This window comes from Hemibagrus wyckioides, linkage group LG11 (assembly GCF_019097595.1).
Source record: "Hemibagrus wyckioides isolate EC202008001 linkage group LG11, SWU_Hwy_1.0, whole genome shotgun sequence".
Classification (NCBI taxonomy): Eukaryota; Metazoa; Chordata; class Actinopteri; order Siluriformes; family Bagridae; genus Hemibagrus; species Hemibagrus wyckioides.
In genome coordinates, this window is record NC_080720.1 from 33,693,352 (window position 1) to 33,705,851 (window position 12,500).

At 39.0% G+C, this 12,500-nt stretch overlaps 3 protein-coding genes across 9 annotated transcripts in view; all 3 read right to left on the reverse strand.

The window, feature by feature from the left end:
* The window catches only part of cd7al (cd7 antigen-like), a 3,774-nt gene extending 1,013 nt beyond the window's left edge, over positions 1 to 2,761 (reverse strand). Inside the window, exons 1-3 of one of the 2 annotated variants that reach the window (XM_058402337.1) lie at positions 2,604 to 2,761; positions 1,378 to 1,722; positions 194 to 300 (exon numbers count right to left, since the gene is read on the reverse strand). In XM_058402337.1, the coding sequence (XP_058258320.1) occupies positions 194 to 300; positions 1,378 to 1,722; positions 2,604 to 2,670 (519 nt within the window). In that variant the 5' untranslated portion in view covers positions 2,671 to 2,761. Of the gene's footprint in view, positions 1 to 193; positions 301 to 1,371; positions 1,723 to 2,603 lie in introns of both variants that reach the window. The other variant, XM_058402336.1, reaches the window with a different exon arrangement.
* Positions 2,762 to 3,834: 1,073 nt separating this feature from the next.
* Positions 3,835 to 10,244, reverse strand: znf207b (zinc finger protein 207, b). The gene is made up of 10 exons (XM_058403191.1): positions 10,079 to 10,244; positions 8,887 to 9,013; positions 8,651 to 8,789; positions 7,941 to 8,075; positions 7,637 to 7,712; positions 6,523 to 6,593; positions 6,124 to 6,266; positions 5,482 to 5,703; positions 5,062 to 5,203; positions 3,835 to 4,628 (listed from the first exon to the last, which is right to left on the reverse strand). The coding sequence occupies exons 1-10, from the start codon at positions 10,117 to 10,119 to the stop codon at positions 4,540 to 4,542; spliced, it is 1,185 nt and encodes a 394-aa protein (XP_058259174.1). The 5' UTR covers positions 10,120 to 10,244; the 3' UTR covers positions 3,835 to 4,539.
* A 269-nt stretch (positions 10,245 to 10,513) lies between these two features.
* rhbdl3 (rhomboid, veinlet-like 3 (Drosophila)) overlaps positions 10,514 to 12,500 on the reverse strand; it is a 29,136-nt gene continuing 27,149 nt past the window's right edge. For 2 of the 6 annotated variants that reach the window (XM_058403190.1, XM_058403189.1), the window contains exon 7: positions 10,514 to 12,500. This exon is cut by the window's right edge and continues 196 nt beyond it. In XM_058403190.1, the coding sequence (XP_058259173.1) occupies positions 12,425 to 12,500 (76 nt within the window). In that variant the 3' untranslated portion in view covers positions 10,514 to 12,424. The other 4 variants (XM_058403185.1, XM_058403186.1, XM_058403187.1 and 1 more) reach the window with 4 other exon arrangements.

A 12,500-nucleotide genomic window follows, 5' to 3' on the forward strand; every position in this document is an offset into this window, starting at 1 on the left:
ACACACTCTGAGCTTCCTGTTTGAGATTTACACGTTTAATCTGCAGCTTCAGAACAAGACTGTAGACGAAGGTGACCGTGATCAAACTGTGGAAAATACAAGATTAAAAATTCACCTGCCAAAGGTCACACACACACACATGCTATTAATAACACACTTACACTTACACTTACACACACACACACACACTTACACAATGCACCGCAGCGATGATGAGGAGGGTGATGAAGAGCATACCGGCTCCCGCAGACAGAGACAGGAGCAGCAGTGTGTAACTGGGGCAGCTACATGGCTCGTAATCTACACACACACACACACACACATGAACATTCACTGAAATCAAATCACTCAAGCGTTATTCACTCACCAGCCACTTTATTAGGAACATGTTTACCTCAAACCCTGAGTATTTCAAAAGTTGCTGAAGCTCTGTAGCTTTTCACACACAGCAGTGTCTAGAGTTCACAGAGAAGAGTGTGGAAAAACACACACTAAGGTGTTTCTGCAGCCGGACAGAGGTTAGAGGTAGGTCAGAGGAGACTAGCCAGACTGGTCTGAGCTGACAAGAAGTCTACAAAGTCTGCAGTAACTGAAATAAAACTCTTTACACCTCTTCTGAGCGGAAAGGCATCTGAGAGCAGGAAACCACGTCGGGTTCCTCGAGAACAAGACAAGAACAGGAACCTGAAGCTACTGTGGACAGCGTGGCACCAGAACACTGAATCAATTACGGCTCCTCAGATGTGGTGGGTCGACTCCTTAAAAGAGTCAGATCGAAGAGTCGACTCATTTGTGAATGACATCACTACTCTTCATCTCTTTGTCATATCAAACCTCTTTAAATATTTTCAGGACTTTTCTTGTGTGTGTGTGTGTGTGTGTGTGTAACGAACTGTTTTTCAGTACACCGTGACCAGCAGTGTGTCAGTTTTAGGGAAGTGGCATCAGAGAAAGTGAGACTGAGACAGTAGTGGAGTTTTCGGAATTAAAACACTACCCAACGTAACGGGTTTTTTTTAACGTTACAGGAAGGCAGGAGCACTCACAAGAAATCACGCTAATTTCTGTCAACTTCTGTCACAGTTGTGTGTAGATGAACAAATTCAGATCACTGATAAATCTGCAGACTTTCATGTTTTAGAAAACTGCCTAAAAATCCAAAACGGAGGAAGCTCTAACGTGAGTTGATGTAAATGGAGTCAGGAGACGGGTTTAGGTGTGTTTTCACTGTGTTTTTGTGGTTGGAGAGCTAAGCGCTGTACTGATTAGCCTGATCCTGGTGTAATGTGTAGTTTAATTAATCTTAAACAGATTTCTGACCACAGCCTTTTTGCTTGACCCTCATGAGAAGTGAGATGATTTAGTACTCACAGTCACCTTTCACGTAGAGCATGAACTTGTTCCTCCCTGAGTGGTTCTGAATGGCTCCATGTGTGTTGTAGTGGAACGTACAGACGTACAGGTCAGTGTCATAGCCCTGCAACCCCGTGATGCTCACGTTGACCGCTTGGTTCCGGTCGACTACTCGATCCTCGATGCGACCCTCAAGCGTGTGATCTTTAACGTAGGCCTGGGCGGCGAAGTTGTGATACAGCACTTCTTTTTTCTGAATCCATTCCCGTCTCAGAGCGAAGCCGAACGGTGTTTGGACTCCAGGAGGAACGCAGGAGAACTCGATGGAGGAGTTGCGAAGTGCGTGGAGATACAAGACCTCACCGAACGCTGGGGAGAAAACACTTATTAAAGACGGTTTTGTAAAGTTTCCTGTCTGGATTCACTTAAACTGACCGGAAATTAAACGGTAAAGCATTTCTTTGTTTCTGAGTAGAGTCACTTTTACTGATATTAAGAGTTTTTAACCTACTTTTTTTTTTGTACGTATTTTGTGTACATGTTTTATTTATTTAATATTTGTACTTATTTTGTATACATATTCTTTCTTTATTTAATTTTTTGTACATATTTTGTGTGCATATTTTTTATTTATTCGATATTGGAACATATTTTTATTTATTTAATATTTGTACATTTTTGTTTACATAGTTTTTATTTATTTAATATTTGTACATATTATTTATTTATTCGTTTGTAATTATTTTGTTATTCATTTAGTCCAAAATTCATAAAACAGACAGAGACTTTAGAGGAATGTTCAGAAGAAATTAAAGATGCTTATCAGAAAGACAAGATAAGGGACTTTAACTTTAACTCAACAATGACAACAACCACCACCATCACCACTAACAAACACTATTATTACTAGACTACATCATTTCTATATTTTATAGCAGGAATTTCATTTACATTTTGTCATTTTAAGTCGCTTTCTAAAAATCATTGAACCCGATAATCTATAAAAACAGATGTGTAACAGAATGAGTGTAATAAAGTCAGAATTATGGTGTATGTTAGTGTGAGTAAGTGTGTTATTACACTGTAATAAACACCAGCTCAGCTCAAACACACACTTTATCCTCATGAAGATTTACACTGCAATATTACTCAATGTTACTAAAAGGACTCAATATTAACACACAAACATCACAGCTGTGTGTGTGTGTGTATCATATATGATGATGAGCAAATAAAGGAATAAAAGTTACCTGTGGAGATAAAGGTGATGAAGAAGCAGAGAGAAAGTCGCCGATGCTTCAGCAGCCAGGTCTCCATCCCGCTCTGTACGAGTTCTCACACCAACCAACAGAATACAACTGAAATCAGCCCTGGTGTGTGTGTGTGTGTGTGTGTGTGCTGGAACAGGAAATCCTAGTTAGTTAGTAGTAGGTTTCAGTGGCTCATGTGTGCATTTTTTTTTTTTTTTTTTGAGAGAGAACCACAAAGAAACAGTAGCTTGTTTATCTCCAGAGTTTTTTTTAAAATAATAATCTGTAAGTTTTTACAAAAGAGTCAAGAATTAAGCTGCTTTCTTAAATAAATTTGAGTTGATGTGTGTGAAAAGTGGCTCATGTCATGTGCTGAGGTTTTAACCACACACACTTTTTACCCCAGGACTTTATATTCCAGTTCCCCAAAAAAAGAAGGAAACTTTTACCAACTAAATGTTTTTGTAAATTAAAAAAAGTAAGTTAAAAAAAAAAATAAATCAGAAACACAATGTGTGCGCATGCGCATGTGCTCATCCTTAGAGGAAAAAAACAACAAGTCTACAATAAATAAAATAAAACAACTATAATTTCTCATTGTGATTTATATTTAGGGGGAAAAAAAATTATTGACCTGAGACATTTTTCTCCCCATGCTTTAAACAAAATATTTAAAATTATGTTTATTTTTTCTGCTTCTTTTAATGATTTTATTTAACTCATCCTCATCAGGCAATTTATTATTCAGTATAGAAATAGAAACACTAATAAACCGTTCAGAAACCGGACAATTCAAATCAGAAAAAATCAAATAAATAAATAAACAAACAAGTAAATTTAAATCAGTGTAACCCAACTTTTATTAGAAAACATACATATGTAAATAATTATTTTATTATTTACTAAAATGAGCAAAAATTAACCTGAAGAAATAAATTTAGTAAAATGTAGTATTCAGGGTTTTTTTTTTATTTTATCTATTTTCTTTTTTAAAACAAGAGATTAATAAAAGCCCTGTATGCAAATTACTAAATAAATAATTACTGTAATTGATCATAACAAATCTAATATCAGCTCACACATTTCATTCCTCTTTAATTACTAATAAAAATGTGGAATAAAAATATAACATTTATAAAATTTAAGCCGAATAAAAATTAAATAGCAGAAGCACAGCCACTAACACTGCTCTGCTGTGTCTCAGACACACACAAAAACAAACACAAAGCAGGAAGGGAAATTAATGTTTATTAATCCATGTTTCAAAAATTTAAAAAAAAAAAGCAACAAAAAACAAAAGGTCCAAACATACAATAAAGTGTTTACTGAGATTCACACATACACACACAGTAAGTAGGCATGTGCCAAACCAGTTCAAACTGGAATGTGTCTAAAATGTGTTATAAAAAACCTGGGGCTAAGGTTTTTACCCAAAAACAAACAGAGAAAGGTTAAATTAAAAGTACAATGTGAGATACACACACAAACACACATGATATTATATCTCTACATATAATATAAAGTATGCATGTGTGTGTTGACCTGATTATTGGCACATGCCTATGATGAAGCCCTCACCAAACCAGCGTTGGGGACACGACGTCCAACAGCACACTACCATGCTGCGAAGGCTCCATGCTGACTAAACACACACACACACACACACACACACTAGAGTGATGTTAATTATTCTATTCATTAGAATCATCATCATCATCGACTTGCCTTACAGCAACGCTGACACTGTTACAGCTCTAAACCTGAACGATAAACAATCTGGAGGAAAACAAAAAACCGTAAGGTAAAGTCCATAATGATAATCAGAGGTGGGTGTGTGAGGTGAGCGTCCTGCGTGGTGCCGTGAGTCTCTCCGTGCATTTTGTTTGTTTAATCATCTAAATAAACAGCAGAAAATGAGGCAAACCTCGCGGGCGTGTCAGTATCGGCTCATGCCCTGGTACTGAGGCACCTGTCCGTACGCCGGCATGTAACCTGGCATTCCCTGAGGAGGTGCACCGTACTGACCTACACACACACACACACACACACACACACAAACAATATAATCACAGCATAAAATAAAGGACACACATCTTCAGGTTGAAAATCTCAACATGATGACATCAACAAAAGTGGACAGTCATGAAGGTTTTGTTAGTCCTGTTATTAATCTACTTGAACGTCACACTCACTCAAGACTTGAGAAAATCCAGACTAAAAATTAAGAGCAGTATCTTTTAAGATCTTTATTTTGGGATTTGAATATATAAAATAATTTAAACAGCATTACTCTTTGCATTCAAATAAACAGGAATTGTCTGTAAATTTATTCTGTGGGAAACAGCGCATCTAACACTATGTGCTGTAGGTGTCGAAGAGGATGGAATGAATATGTGCTGTGGGGGTCGAGGTGTTTGGACTGCTCCGTTCTGGTGGTACTGGTATATGAGCCACTCACCGTGCATGGGGTGTCTGATGGGAGGCTGTTGCGGAGGTAATGATGCCACCTGTACAGCAGGGGGCGCTGCGACAGTTACAGTCGGCCCAGGATGAGGAGGAATCGTCTTCTGATACCTAGGCAGCTGAGCTCGCCTCTCCTCCTGCACCGAGAGCAACACACACACACACAAACACACACACAAAAACGACAATCACACACTGCACACTAAAAACCCATCATTCATCCTAAATTAAAATCACATCAAACATCTGATTATTAACGTTTACGCTTTCACGTTAAAGCTAAAAAACGACAGAGTCCACAGGTTAAAGGTGTAACGTAGACCCGAGATGACGTAAAGAGAGAGAAATACGGTTTTCATTACTTACTGTCAAATAAAAAGGGGATAAATCGGGAGAGGCGTCTCCGAGCACTTACCAGCGAGATATCCTCATCAGGGTGCATCAACTTACTGGTAGCACTGGAGCTGGAGATGGTGGCCGGCTTAGCAGAGACTGCTGGGGGGTTCGGTTTAGCCACAGTGCTACTAGCAGGACCAGAGGAAGAAGAGGTGGAGGTAGAGGAGGATGACGGAGGCTGGGTGTAGGCCGGGAAAGTGGCTTTGGGAGGATCGGCGTTAGCGGGCACAGGCTGCTGAGCCTGGATAGAGATCGAGGCGTTACGGGGTTGCCAAAACTTTCATACACTCCTGATACGACATTCATTAACATATTCAACGAATTTATGTTCACACGATCGCTTAAAATAGAACACACTGAGTGTATTAAGAAATTTCTAGAGAAATCATGTTTTTAATCATTTATTTAACACCAAAAGTGGAAATAAAGTCCATAGAAAATAATTTAATAATTAATTTAATAATAATTTTCGATAATCAGATTTTTAGACGATCATTATGAGCTACATATTTATTAAAGAGTAAAAATTCATCTTTTTTGGTTTAAACGTAGAAGAATCATCTAGCTGATTTGACTCATTTGTATGATGAATCATCAAATGAATCATAAATCAATTAATCAATTAACTAAATGAGTTCAGTAATTAACTGGTTTAGGTTACCTGAGCAGCACTGGGGAAGAGAGGTTTGGAGGCAGTGGGCGGGGCGACGGGCGCGGCAGGTCGGGGTGGAACACCTGGTGCTGTCACTGGAGGTACCTGAGCCATTGGGGGAATCCCTGGCCGGGGTACGTGAGGGGGCATTCCTGTAACACACACACACATCAGTCTCTGCTTCATAAACCTTGCGTTACTTTAACTACACCACAGTTATGAGTGTATGATCTCGGGTTCTTCAGAAGGTTGTAACCATCTAATCTACTCTAAACTCGGACAGTTCCGAGTAAGTGATTTCTCCAGTTCTGATCTAGATGTGCTCCAGTGCTCTGGAAAGTCCAATGATGGAAAGACCAACTCATGTTTTCTCAGTACACAGGACTGCAGTAATACTACACCGCTTGCCTGGGGGCATTCCTGGCATCATGAGGGGCACTCCGGGCCCAGGGGGCATCATCCCTCCCATCGGCATCATACTGTTAAAGGAACAAATTTAGGCTGTTAGGGTATTTACATCTCCAGAAACAGTCTAATCTATCAGTACGCAATAACATGCCACTTGTCTGAGTCGCAGCCTTTCAGAGAAACTGAATTACAAAAACCTTGTGTAGCTCTGGAGGATGGAGAGGAAGTGTAAAACATTTCACACACAGTGAGGTTAAACACACGGCTCTGATGCACTTAGAACTTTACACAGTTCACAGTGTGATCGTCATCGTGATTGGTGTCTCAAATCAAAAACTAGGAGCTTACATTTACATTATTAATCTAGAAATCCCAGAAAGTCAGGACAAATCTTTTTTTTAAGTTTAAAGACGACATGTCTAAGTTTTTTAAATTATGAAAAATGAACCGTAACAAAACCGTAACAGAAAAACGGCACGTGTTAAAGGTCTAAAATAACATGATTTGTGACACTAGTTTGTTTATTCAGTGACTGACACTGTAGGTGCGTTTACATGGACACTTTTTAATCAGATCGGACTGAATTCAATCAGATTGACGAATCCGATCACAGTGTTTACATGAACGCGGTATAAAGTAATCAGATTGTTATGAGCGTTTACATGACACATGATTAGAATCGGATTAGATCTTTTGACATGCGCACAGTCCACGGAAACAGGATTCCCGCCGTTTTGCTTAGCACCCACCATTTTACTTACGACAACATCCGTACGTCGTACGTCATTCTTGCGTCACTGCACATGCACAGAACTTTCCAGGAACATATTCCATCCGATTAAGTGTTTACACGTCCTCTCGATCGGACTAAAAATGGTTTAAACCACCCCTTACCCTCCGATTGAAATTTTAATCAGACGTGGCAAATTCCATCCGATTGACGTGCTTACATGACACTTTTTTAATCTGATTGTGCTTCTAGTCCTGTTACGATCGGATCACAAGTGTCCATGTCACGTGATGTTATACTGCCCCCTAGTGTTTAAGATGTTACTAAACCACACTGATCATATCTGTGATAAAAATGGGTTTAGAATTAGAAACAGAAGTGTACCCAGGTGGCATGCCAGGCATCACTGCAGGCATTCCGGGCATCATATGAGGAACTCCAGGCATCATATGAGGCATACCTACACACACACACACGGTTAATGAGCAAAGAGTAAATAATGCCGTCTAGTCTGAATGAGCAGACAGGAGAAGACATCCATGATAACGCTGCAGGCAGTAAATACTACAATATTCTTCACAGGTCTCTGTCTGTACACAAACAACACTCAGGAGATAAGTCACATAGGTGTAAAGATAAATTCGGGCATTAATATGCAGATATTCTCACAAAGACAACCCTGACCCACCTGAGTAGTTGGCCGGGGGCATGTAGGCGGTCTGTGGCTGGGCAACGAGCGGCTGCTGAAATGCTGACGGTCCAGCTTCATCTTCGTCATCATCCTCATCGGAGTCATCCTGGTTCTGTTTCTTTTTCTGGCTTTCTGTTAACACATACACACACAATTTAACAACATTTATCAAGGTTTCAACAAGGCTGTGTATGTGTGAGAATGTTCATGTAAACATTGTGTGTGTGTTGCTCATCATTGAAGTGTAAAGCACAATTCTAACACAGCTTATTTGCATGTAGTGACATGTCGTGCTAAAGGTCGTGTGCCAAGACAGCTGTGAGCATGAAGTGAGGGTGAAAAACCAAAGTGGAAATTATTTTGACTCACTTCTATACCAATAAAAATACTTCATATTTAATGATAACAATCGAGCGCTAAATCCTGCGTCAGAGAGGTGTTTATGGGGTGTTATGTGCAGACAGCATGAATGTTTTCATTTCACTTCTTTTACAAGTTTGTGCTGGCTCACATTTATTTTTATACTCTTTAACTAATGCAAATAGAATAAAGTGACTGATTTTAACTAAATGCTCTGGATGAAATCCAGTGAACTAGCTAGTGGATGTGTTTCTCATCCAGGCATGTTTATTTCTCATCTTTTAACTGTTTGGTGTATTTTATATTTATGAGATGATTATGATTAAAGACCAGCTATCATTTCCCACCTTGAGATTTCTGTTCCAGAAGCCGCCTCCTCTCCTGCATGTCTTTGTCCGGAATCCCTTCCATGCCGTAGATCTCCAGCTCAATGTCGGTTCGCCCGGGAATCGCATTAGGAACTCCGTCTATCGTTTCCTTGTGCACCTGGGGAAATAAAGAATGGAATATGTTCACGGTGGCCCCTTGGTGCACGTTTTATCTGTGAGTGGAAGTAGTGTCAGCTCATGTGTCCGTCTCATACCTGCATGCAGTGTATGGCCAGGCCGGGTCCCGTGTACAGCTTCTTGTGACATATGTGACATTTGAAATGTTTGGCTTTCTGATGCTGTATGAGAATCTTCTCGTCGTCAAAGTCTCTGTTGCAGTACCTTTGTGTAATTGGATTAAGGTCTGTAATCTATCACAAACTGGACAAAAACATCTAACAAACCACAGAAAAGGTGAAAAAACAAAAAAAAGCTCCACCTGTGAGGTTTAAACAAATCATAGTATCCCGTCTGAATAATAATACCTTGTAATAAATGTACCAATAACAATCATTTACAGGCCTAATGTGAGGAAATACATCATTTCTCTGTTAAAGAAAAAAAACTCTTTGGAATTTCAGTTCTTTTGAGTGAATCGGTTCATCAGTCTCGGTTCAGCAATAAGAGCCGACTCTTTCGGGCCCCAAAAAGGTTAGTGCCAAAGCAAATCCTTTTCAAACTGGACAAAGGTTTGCGATACTTATTCGTTAAACATGATTCTTCTTTTTTATGTCAGAATTTATCGTTTCACGGAATCTCATTTTATGAGTCGACTCGCGGAGCTCGGCTCCAAGAGTCAACTCGTCTGTAATCAGAATCATTCATGGGGTTACCCCAAAACATTACGTTTTCTAGTTTTAAAGGTTTTTTTTAAGTGAAATTAAGTCCGGCTGGAATTAATTAGAGACACGAGTCTATTGAGAGAATAGAAATGGACGAAGTTACCTTTTTGAAGAAATTTAAATTGAAATTAATCCCAAATATCATATTACAAGTTCATTGGCTGTAGTGTTTTATCTTTTCCTGACTAGGAAAGTCGATTTTAAAGAACGTATTTCACATAAAGAACTTCTATACCAAGTTCTTATTTAAAATACACAATTATTTAAACAAAGTTGTGCTATGTCATATCGCTGTGAAGAAACACGTATAACTATAAAAAAGTACTGTTATCTGCTAGCTAGCCTCGTTTTCAAGACATGGGCACATTAGCTTGAAACGTATCTCAAAATACTCATATGCTTTCTACTTAGGCGCCCTACTCCTGCTCTGAAATAACGCAGTATGTACGCTAAGTAGTGCACTAGACGACTACCTGGGCGTCGTTTGGGACGTAGCCACGCTAGCCGAGAAGATATTTCACTAAATTCGGTGTTTTTAAGTCGCAATGGAAGTCACAAAGGATACCAACACCACGGTTTCAGCTGCTTCTTCTTCTTTCTTCCCATTTCTGTTCTAAAACTAAAACAAAAACTAATTTACGCTAATTAAAAAAAAATGACTTTATTCACCACTCCTCTGCTGAATAAAATGGCGCGACGCTCTCCGGGTTGCCTCACAATGCACTTCCGGTGTTTGCACCGCGCATGCGCATAAGGGCCTAAACGTATTCAGCAGTAGTGTGTGCTATTGGCTCGATTCATTAAAAAATAACATTTTTATTAATATTTAATATAACGATATTGTTATTTAGAAAACAGAAACACCAATATACTGGGGAAAAATATTTTTTAAATAAATTTTCTAACATTTTTAATCAAATCGATATCAAATTCCTTCGAATAAATAAATAAATAAACAAACAAACAAGTAAACTGGTTTACACACAAAATAAAAATTCCAGGAAGCTTTCTGTTTTTTTTTTTTGCTTTTCAGTCATAAAACTGTTTAATGATTCCCATATTTACATACCAAATCTACAAAATCTGCACGTTAAAATATTTCAGGTGAGCATTATCAAGCTCTGTGTTAGAGCTACAGATTTCAGCCTTTAGAGCATAGCTTTACATCGCAGCTTAGCGGCTACACACTCGACCGTCATTAACAAAAAACAACAACAAAAAAACAAAAACAGCTTAAATATTTATGTTAAAATATGAAACTGCTGGATTTGTGTTGTGAAGAGAGACCGTGGTGTAGCAGGAGGTCAGACCACGCTGTGTCAGAGAGTTAAATACTTCAGTTAGCTGTTAGCGCTGTCCGAACTGTACAACACTGTTATATCTGATCTGCTGTCAGTCGTCTCTTGCTGCTGTGCTGAATGTTTGTGCATAGACCAAAAATGAGCTGATCTCAGAACAGTCACTAAACCCGACACTAGGCGTGTGCTGATCAGTTCGTGGGTCAAAATGTGATTAGCCAACTGCAAAGTCGATCACCATTATCCTTTCTTAACATCTCATTCAGCTCACTGTGTGGCGTAGCATAAAATACTAGCATTGTGCTAATGTTAGCTAAGCTACCTGTTAAAAGAAAGGCTAATGTCGCTGTCCAATTTTATTTTATTTAATTTTTTTTTTTTACCAAAAAACTCATCTGAAATCTGAAACGTTTCTCCTTGAATGAATAACAGGATCATATCATAAGCTGTGATTATTACATCAAGAAAAAGTAAGATATCAGCACACGCCTAATGGAAACATTCAGTTCATATGTACACTAGCACCGTCTATAGACACACACACACACACACACACGACTGATTAGTCCAGTGTCTGACACACAGCTACAGCTATAAATACATGTTTATTTCACGCCATTTTACACTTTATACTTAAATATTTCCTTTAATCCAGTGTGCTGCTGGAAAGTAGCAGTAGCGCAAAAGTACAACGGATTTCTCACATCCGTCTGTTAGACTGAGGCATAAACGGTGAAGAGCTGAGGAGGAGGAGGAGGAGATGATTTTTGGCTATGTTAAGGAAAGTTTGCGCTCTCTCATGACGCTGTTATCACTTATAAAAATATAACGTCCGCTAGAAACAGCTACAGCACACACCTTGCTAACACACCTGCTAACACACCCGCTAACACACACGACACACAGCTTAGATTTAAACAAGGACATGGAACGCTGAGAGAAAACCAGTGCAGGTTTACTGTCTGATCGCCAGCATCCAGCTGAGGGCTAGGAGCCGAGATGCTAATATTCAAAACTGACAGCAGCACTAGGAGCTTCAATTCAAGCTAATGTTGCTAACAGTGAATAAAGTCCAACAGATGCTAGTTAGCATGACATTAATTCACTTGTATGTAAAAGTGAAACAAAAACAAATTAATTTTCGTCAGCAGTTCATTAGAGAATTTTAGTCCAACAAACTTGTAAACTTTGGAAGCTTAAGCAATAAGGAGGCAGAGCTACAGTATCTAAACCCCACTTGACTCCACCCCCCACTAATTATTAAGTACAGTTCATATTGGACTTTGGTCATTAACAAACCAAAATAAAGCAGTTAATATTCTCTTAAAACCATCACCCATTTCTCCACAGATCATCGCTAATTAATTCTTGCTTCATCCTCTGTGTTGCTTTTCTCTTTTCTTTCACTTTCACATTCTGCTGCATCTCTTTTTTTCTTCTTGGACAGCACACTGCAATGATGATGATGCAGTTTAGGCACTAAACACACACACACACACACACACACACACATATGCTTGGAGTGAGGTACTTAGCATTTTGTTCTCATTTCACTAACAGCCAAAGATTAAAGGTTATGGTGTCCTACACACACACACATACACACACGCTGGTCATGGTGCTGGTGGAAGTTTGACGTCCAGCAGGCTATAAGCGAAGACATTCCAGAAGATCCCAAAGAGGACGAAG